This window comes from Phoca vitulina, unplaced genomic scaffold (assembly GCF_004348235.1).
Source record: "Phoca vitulina isolate PV1807 unplaced genomic scaffold, GSC_HSeal_1.0 scaffold8, whole genome shotgun sequence".
NCBI classification, from domain to species: domain Eukaryota; kingdom Metazoa; phylum Chordata; class Mammalia; order Carnivora; family Phocidae; genus Phoca; species Phoca vitulina.
Genome location: NW_022589711.1, coordinates 56,944,865 through 56,953,126, shown reverse-complemented (window position 1 = coordinate 56,953,126; position 8,262 = coordinate 56,944,865). Strand labels below are relative to the sequence as shown.

Sequence of the window (8,262 nt, the reverse complement as noted above, 5' to 3'; positions counted from 1 at the left end):
CCTCCTGACCTCCAAGGAATTAGGATGTTTATGTTCAGTGTGACTTGAGTGAGCATTTGGTTGAATGCCCTCATTTTGAAGATAGAGCAAATTCCCTTCATGAGAGGGTGACGAGGGCCAGAGCTCTTTGTGGCTCAGTGGGTGGCCTCCCATTCTTCATCTATGGTTCATCTTGTCTCCCTCCCTTACTTTTACTCAAATCCTTCAAGGTCCCTCACTCAAAACAGAGAACATGACAAAAGGCAGGGGAAGTTAACAAAATGAAGAAAAATATTTGGGGGAGAGAATGCACTACACACTAGTGTATGGACTGAAATGTACACAAAGGGAATATCCTTAGCAGTTCTAATTTGTTCTTTTCTGGAAAAGCTCCTAGGAGACCTGGGCTCTGCCCTCTCTTTTAAAGACAGGCACGTCCAGAACATCCCCAGGTTGACTCAGATGCTCATTAAGTATTCCTAATGACGCTGGGTTTCCTTCACCATTCTCCTCTTCATCAAGATTAAACAGAGAAAATCTCAGGGGTTACTCAAAGTGAGTAAAACTCAAACTCCATTTCAACTATTGTAAAGTCGGGACAAATTATTTGATATGTACTTTTTACGGAAAGATTGAGCTTAAAGTTGAGAAGTAACTGACCCAGCAACCTCTGAATCTTAAACAAAGGTCTTCAGGTGACTTAATGGCTCCACCATTTTCAAGTGATGGCTCTATTTTCACTGTCCATTCTTGAGAGGTATTCTGTCTCCTCCATGAGACCTTCATGGGACCCTGCCCTTTCCACCTCTTAAATTTCTCAGGGTCTTGTATTTCTATTATGCACATGGACCCCCCAGCCGGCAGGTGTTGAATGAATGAGTTAGAAATGAAAGGAAAAGAACAGGGGCTCTGGAAACAAATATCCTGGACCAAACCCCGGTTCCTCTGATCACCAGCTGGTGAACTTGGGCAAGTTTTTTAGTTTCTCTAAGCCTCTGTTTTCTTATTTGTAAAATGCAAATAAACCACCTCATCTGCAGGGTTGTTGTAAGGAGAAAATGGAATAATGAAGGCACTCAATAAGCAGTAGCTCTTATTGTACCTGTTGAATCTATACCAAACTTACGCAGTGAGAACCACCACTTGGCAGTATGATTTTCTAACCTTTCAGTGCAGCCCCATCCTGCTTGGCACAAAGTTACAGATTGGCCATCTGAAGGATGAGTTGCTTTGTGTAACTGCCCACTGTGGTGGGCACTATTTTATTGGTCCCTAAGAGTGTTTAAGGAGAAGCATTACAGTCAACAGTGGAATGCATGCCAATTGTTTTATTTATGATGCCTACTTGGATGACAAGGCTAGCCAGCACGTGGCCCCCAGGGAGAAGGCTGTGGCCCCATCACGTCATTACTCCACAATGCGGCGGAAAGACTGCACGGCTGGGGAAGCTGCGCCCCAATCGATGGGCTTCCGGTACTCCTTCTTGTCCAGAAGGTACTGCCTGCCACGGTAGTTGGGTAGCTCGTAGAAAATCCAGACGCCGTCCAGCACCTTACTGGAGTGGACCTCTCTCATGTGAAATTGCTCCATGATAGAAGGGCAATCTTCAGTGGTTTCGTACATCTGACCATTAAAATCTCCTTTTTCAAAGATCTGAATCTTATACTGGCCTCCACTAGACTGGAAAAACATGGGAGGAAATAAACAATCATGATTATGAAAATCACCGACATGTCAAGAACTCCCAGAACGCTGTGGTTCAGAACCCACCATCTTGAAAGCCAGATGATCTGATCTCCCATCCCCGCTGTGCACTGACCGAAACAGCTGACCTTCGGTAAGAAAAACTTAATGCCTTAAAGTACTCAGGAGGTAGAGAGTGCGCTCTGGAAATAATTCGTGTATTCAGTCTTGTGATGAACTGACTTTAGGTTTTATGTAAGCCTCAGCAGCCAACAGAAGAAAACACTGCATTAAAGGGTAGGAAAATGTTAAGAAGATGCTTCCACATAAAAGTAAAAAAACAAAAAGGTGGGGGGAGTAGGGGCAAGAGAGAGAAGAGCCAGAGCAGGTGAGCGAGCGAGCGAGCAAGCGGAATCCAGCGGGCCCCAGACTCACCAGGTGAACAGCTCGGCAGGAGCTGAGGCGGTCATTGAGGCCCATCCAGTGCTGGTACTCAGGGTACTCGCCCCGAGGTAGGATGTACATGTAGCCCGCGAAGTTGGGCCTTTCGTACACGGCCCAGGTGCCTCCCTCCACTCGAATGGAGTTGCAGCGACTCAGGTACATGTGGAAATCTGCACAGTCGCAGTCACAGTCATAGTGGCGGCCTTGAAAGTGCTTGTCCTCATAGAAAGTGATCTGAAGGGCGGGGCGAACCAAGAGAAGAACTGGGGAGTCAGGAGGCTTTATTCATAAAAAAATACAGACCAAGAACATAATCCCCACTTTGAAAATTCCTTTCTCTTCGATTTTGAGGAGGAAATACAGAGCTCTACCTCACCTCACAACACCTACCTTCTGGCAGACAACTTTAGTTGTCAACAACAGGGATGAGAACTTTCTGCAGTCAAATGCTCTACCCCTGAGCTATACCCCCTGGATGAGAACTTTCTGAAGGCTTAAAATGAAGCAAAACAAAAGAGTGCCCTAAGATAAGCCAGACCCAAGTTCATGGCTTCCTCCTTTTTGTTCCCATAACTCACGGTACTCATCACATAAGAAAATAAATTATTCACTTATATATCTCTCTCCCACCAGACTCCTAGACTTCTTCCTGGGGCAAAGACCAAGCCTTATTTAAGCTATGGACCCCGGTATCCTGCACTGGACAAACCCACAATAAATGTTGGATGACGATGAGTGAGTTCCAAATGCAGGCATTCACTGTAGGTGATATGGAAGATATACAGAGAAAAATAAAACGTACCTTAGCTTTAGAGAGCTTATTTTAGATGGATGTGGAGCATACACATGACAATATTTTATGTTCTGTATTATTATTTTATTGCCAACAGAGTAGTTACAAAGCAACAAAATGACAAGTCAAGAATGTTCTTTGCCTCAAACCCTTTACCAAGTTTTCTCCCACAATCTCTGGGGTAAACCTGAGACCTCTAATGGCATGGCGGTGCGCAGCTCTGAGAACCGGGAAATAATAAACCTGGGCTCTTGAGCTGCATCTCTACCGGCAGACTCACTACTTGAGGCAAGCCGCCTCTCTGGGCTCCTGCTTCCCGCTTGTCAGAGGAAGGACTAGACTAGATTGAAGCCCTGGCTGTAAAAATAAAACGGTCCTATTTGCAACAGGAAATAGAGTTCTCAGGCACTCCTGGGGCTTCGTGACGCAGTTTCTGAAAACCACCAGACCAAATAGACTGTAGAGTTTGCCCCTTCTTGTTCTATAATCCCACAATCCAAGATAAATGCTAGTTTATCATTGAAACGGAAGGCAAGGTGTCATGGAGTCAAGCAGTTAATTCCCTAGCGTTATGCTGCCACCTTGTGGCTAATTTGCGTTATCGGTTTAGAAGAAAACCAGGTCAAGCATTTCACAGGAAAGAAGAGCCAGGTGGCCCTGAGAGGATCTCTGTCCAGGGGCAAAGGAAAAAGGATTACCTGTTCAAAGGAATAAAAGAACATGGCCCACTATAGGGACAAGTAGTTCCTCAAGCTTGGCGCATATAGAGTCTGCGCATATAAGAAGTATTCGGAAATAAAGCCAGCAGCCTGCTGCGGATGCCATGCTAGAATCCCTCTGGTGATGATGCGCGTGGAAGCAGGTGGTTGCTATGGGTGTGGTGAGAGATGGTGTGGGCCAACCAAATGCCAACTGCTAGCTGACACGGAGGAAACAAACGGTCAAAAGGAATGCAGGATTTGGTGACTGATCAGATGTAAGTAATGATGGAGAGGTAGAAACCAAGAATGACTTGCAAAAGGCCATAAAACCTCAGTGTTTTCTACCCCAGGGGAGACTTTCTAGATCATAGCCTACTGATGGTTATTTCCTTCCACCTTAATCTACCCTGCTTGTCTCTCTCCTTCTGTTTCCTCTTCCCTACGAGCTTCCTTACCCCTTCTCAGCCCCAAATCATCTACTTCATTTCCTTTCTTCCCCTCCCAAATTTCTCTTCCAGCTCCATTTCCCACTTCAGCATAGCAGATTGAGAGCTACATGGCATCCCAGTCTACAGATGAAAACAAAATTGCAGCACCACTAGTTACTAGCTCTGTGACCTTGGATAGGCCACTGAACCTCTCTCTAAAGCTCTGGCTCTTCACTAGTAAAACTGGGTAACAATATCCACTGCAGAGGATTGTTCTGAGGAGGGATAATCCAATAAAGCACTTAGTTTAATCTGGTTCATAATTGCCAATAAACTTTTGCTACTGTTGTTACAGATAAAGAAGTTAAGTGACTTGCCTAAGGTCAATAGCTAGTTACAAGTTCGTTGCAGGCAAGTGAGTGGACTGCTGTGCAAAACTCCTGGTTAGTGACCTGTGATTCATTTTATCTTCTCTCCCTTTGCTGTCTTCCTGCCTGCACAGCTAACTCTGTTCCACAAACACCATTTACTCTCTTAGTAATGGAACAAGACTGATTCTGAGTCTGAGAAGCTTTCCCCAAAGCCCTGTGGAAAGATCTTTAGGAAAACTAAGGTAACTTCACTAAGAATTAATAGATTCTAAACTCCTTAATTTAACTTTAATTCAAATTACCTTTGGTTTTTGGTCAATTTGTCACCCAAAAAGGAGGCTTTGCAAGGGATATGCTATAGGAAATAAAGTTAGTATCTTTTTTACTTGAATGTTTCTCACACTTAGTGCCCTCTGCTCATTTGCCTGGCTAACATCTATATACAGGATGTTCTATAAGGTCACCTTGCTGGCCACCCTTCCAGCAGACTAGCCAGCCATTCCAAAGCTGAAACAAAGTACTGTGTTGCCATGGAGCCATTACTGAGCTCCAGAACCAAGCTCTCCTTTCAGTGGGAGACCTTGCAAATCCCAGAGCCCAGAGAATGTTGTACTTCTACTCAATTTCCATTTGCAGAAGGACCATGAAATCTACTCTATGGTGAGCTGAGATTCTTGGGCAAAAAAAAATTTGTAGAGAAAGCTAAGAAATAGTGCTGGAGATTTCCCTAGAAATTATTACAAAATTCCTCTCATTTTCGTTTAGTTTTTGAAAAATAGCCTATTAATCCAATATAGCACAAAGAAAAATGTTGAGTATTCCAGAGGTAACAAAACCAAATTTAGTAAAATGCATCGTTTTTGCCAAGCCTATAACTCTGATTAAATTGCTAGTAAGATGGCAGGAAAGGGAGAAGCAATAGAGAAAGAGATTAACTTGCTCTTTTGGCCTAGTAAGCAAGTTAGCTAACCACCATGAACAGGGCAGCTACAAGAAATAAGAGAGCACACTATTACTACTCTGGAAATCTTTGAAAGTGGGGGCATTTTCATCTAAGGGGGTTCTTTTTCTTTTTAAAGATTTTATTATTTATTTGAGAGAAAGAAAAAGAGAAAGAGAGAGCACACAAACAGGGGTGGGGGCAGAGGGAGAGGAACAAGGAGACTCCCCGCCAGGCAGGGAGCCCAACATGGGGCTCAATCCCAGGACCCCAGAATCATGACTGGAGTCGAAGGCAGACGTTTAACTGACTGAGTCACCCAGCCGCCCCAAAGAGGGTTCTGTAACAGTCTTCCCTCAAGGCACATGGATATTCCTCTAAGGACTTACAATTCTTTTCAGTGGGATTTGCATGGCATGCTTTCAAGAACCTCAGAGCACTAAAGACACTGTCTCATTTTTCTCCCAAAATCTTTTAGATGACGAGTATGATTATTAGTTTTATTTTCCAAGTGGAAAAAAAATCAGGTACTAACCAATTCTGGAATAAATTAACAGGTGCCTCCTGACATGATGTGATGGGAAATACTTGAGGTTGCCTATGTAACTTTCTGGCCAAAGATGGTTAGTCTGAATCTAAACATTAGGAAACAATCAGACAAATGCAGATTTCAGGACTTCCTACAAGACACCTGGTCTGGACTTTGAAAAATGTTAATGTCTCAAACTACAACAACAGAAAGGTAGGGTGACTGTTCCATATAAAAGAGGCTAAAGGAAAAAATGGTTAAAGAAACATGGCAACCAAAGGTAATGCATGATCCCTGACTGGATCCTATATCAGGGGAAAAGCCAGCCATGAAGCACATTTGGGGAAGCAATTGGGGGAAATTTGAATATAGTTTGAATATTAGGTATTATATTTATTACAAATTTGGGGGACAAGATAATGATAGTATGTTTATTTTTGGAGATACATGCCTAAATATGGCAAAGGAATTAAGTCTATTTACTGTCAAATGGTTTAGTACAAAGAGAGAGACAGACACCCAATATAGCAAAAGGCTAACAATTGGAGAATATAAGTGAGGGATATGCAAGTATTTAACACTTCTTTCTTATTCTTTTAAGATTCAATGGGTTTGAAACTTTTCAAAGTAAGGAGTTGGGGGGGATGCGGAAATCAGGCACCAATGGCTTTGCCTTACACTCACTCGTCAGTGGAAGAGCTAAAATAGAGAAATGAAAGTAGAATCCCTCATTCCTAAAGCTCTGCTTAAGAGATCAATTTCCAGTCCAACAACTGTGAATCAAATATTTGAGAGGCAATTTTCCTAATGTAAGTAAGCACTTTATTTCAGGAGATGGGTAAGAGTAACTGCTTGAATGAAATGGATATGTAGGATTTAATTCACTTGAATGGTCTTTTAGAACATTACTGGTGGAGGCTAACTTTTACAAAGCAGATTTTTTTTAAAAAAAGATTTTAATTTTCAGTAATCTCTACACCCAACATGGGGCTCAAACTTAAAACCCTGAGATCGAGAGTTGCATGCTCTACCGACTGAACCAGCCAGGCACCCCTCACAGAGCAGTTTTTAACTAAACACTAAAAGTTTTCTACTCCACATACTCCTTTTATCAGCATGTCCTATTCCTGGGGAAAGTCACAGAACATTGGTTCCTGGAAGGCAGAAATCATGATGATATTTACCTGTTATATACCTGCACAGTATTGAACATCGCCCCCCACACAAAGATAAGCCCTTAATAAACTGTTGGGGAATTCTGTCCGAGTAGAAAATATAATGAGCGTTTTTTAATCTTCTCTCCCAATCCCAGCCTTCAAACCACTATCATACTCACCTTCAGGCAAAGAAGAAAAGCTTTTCTCCACCTTTCTTTTACTGTATCTTTAGGTACATTGGAAAATAGGAAACATTCCAAAAGAAAGGAAACACTGGAAAGAAAGGTACAAAGGAAAAGAAAGTGGTAGGCTATAAATCAGTATGACTGCTAACTTACCTTGTTTCCAGACTTAGACATTTTGGTGCATAGATTGGTTTCCCCAGTGCTGGAATCCGGAATAGCTAGAGAGAGAGGCATAGAGACATTTATAGTGCGCTGGTTTCAAATCAAACTAGTAGGGAAAGCTTAGTCATGAGAATAGGATCCAAAAATTGAGTCAGTCATTTAGAGGCTATTGATGGTTTCTAGAAAAACAATTGGGATTATGAAATAAAGGAAAGCTTCAGTACCCCTTCTAATGCTTACCAAGCCTTGCTGCATTATAGACTTTGCTGAGTCAAGGCACCAAAACCCAGCCAAAGTTTTCCAAGTTAAAAACAAAGAAGTCCCCCTTATCTGGGCAATTTGGTTTTCTAGCAAGCCGCCACCTTGAAATCCTCAGTGTCTTCTTCTTTTCTTCAATAGAGCTTGCGGGAAAGTCAAAAGGCTACCCTCTAATTCTGAACAGAAGTGACATGTTCCAAAGCAACAAAATGTAGTGACTACTAAACACAATGCATGATCTTATGTTTGGAAAATGTCACTACAAAGGACATTTTTGGGAGGATTAGCAAAAATTTTAATCCAGACTGTATACGGTGCCATTGTGAAATTTCCTGAATTTAATCAATTTAATAATTTGTACTATGACTACATAGGAGAATGTCTTTATTTTTAGGAAATACATGCTAATGTCTTTAGGAGTAAAAGTTTAAGATGTCTGCAACCTACTCTCAAATTGTTGAGTGAAAATACTACTACTATGCAGAGTGGTAAAGTGAATGTGACGTCACGTTAGCAAGTGGTAAATCTAGACAAGGGGTATGTGGGGATTCAGATTCTCGCAACTGTTCTTTATGTTTGAAAATTTTTCAGGACACACACACACACAAGTTCTAATCCACAAGGAAGGGCTC

General features: G+C 42.2%; 1 protein-coding gene across 1 annotated transcript; it reads right to left on the bottom strand.

The window, feature by feature from the left end:
- Window positions 1-1,287: 1,287 nt before the first annotated feature.
- CRYGS (crystallin gamma S) lies at window positions 1,288-7,540 on the bottom strand. The gene is made up of 3 exons (XM_032406958.1): window positions 7,364-7,540; window positions 2,098-2,340; window positions 1,288-1,659 (listed from the first exon to the last, which is right to left on the bottom strand). The coding sequence occupies exons 1-3, from the start codon at window positions 7,442-7,444 to the stop codon at window positions 1,387-1,389; spliced, it is 597 nt and encodes a 198-aa protein (XP_032262849.1). The 5' UTR covers window positions 7,445-7,540; the 3' UTR covers window positions 1,288-1,386.
- Window positions 7,541-8,262: the final 722 nt, after the last annotated feature.

Coding starts and splice junctions, on each gene's coding strand:
- CRYGS (XM_032406958.1), bottom strand. CDS start 7,444: ATGCCTCTCTCTCTAGCTATTCCGGATTCCAGCACTGGGGAAACCAAT. Junction 2,341..7,363: donor TGTCTAAGTCTGGAAACAAG/GTAAGTTAGCAG, acceptor CCCGCCCTTCAG/ATCACTTTCTATGAGGACAA. Junction 1,660..2,097: donor CCTGCCGAGCTGTTCACCTG/GTGAGTCTGGGG, acceptor ATGTTTTTCCAG/TCTAGTGGAGGCCAGTATAA.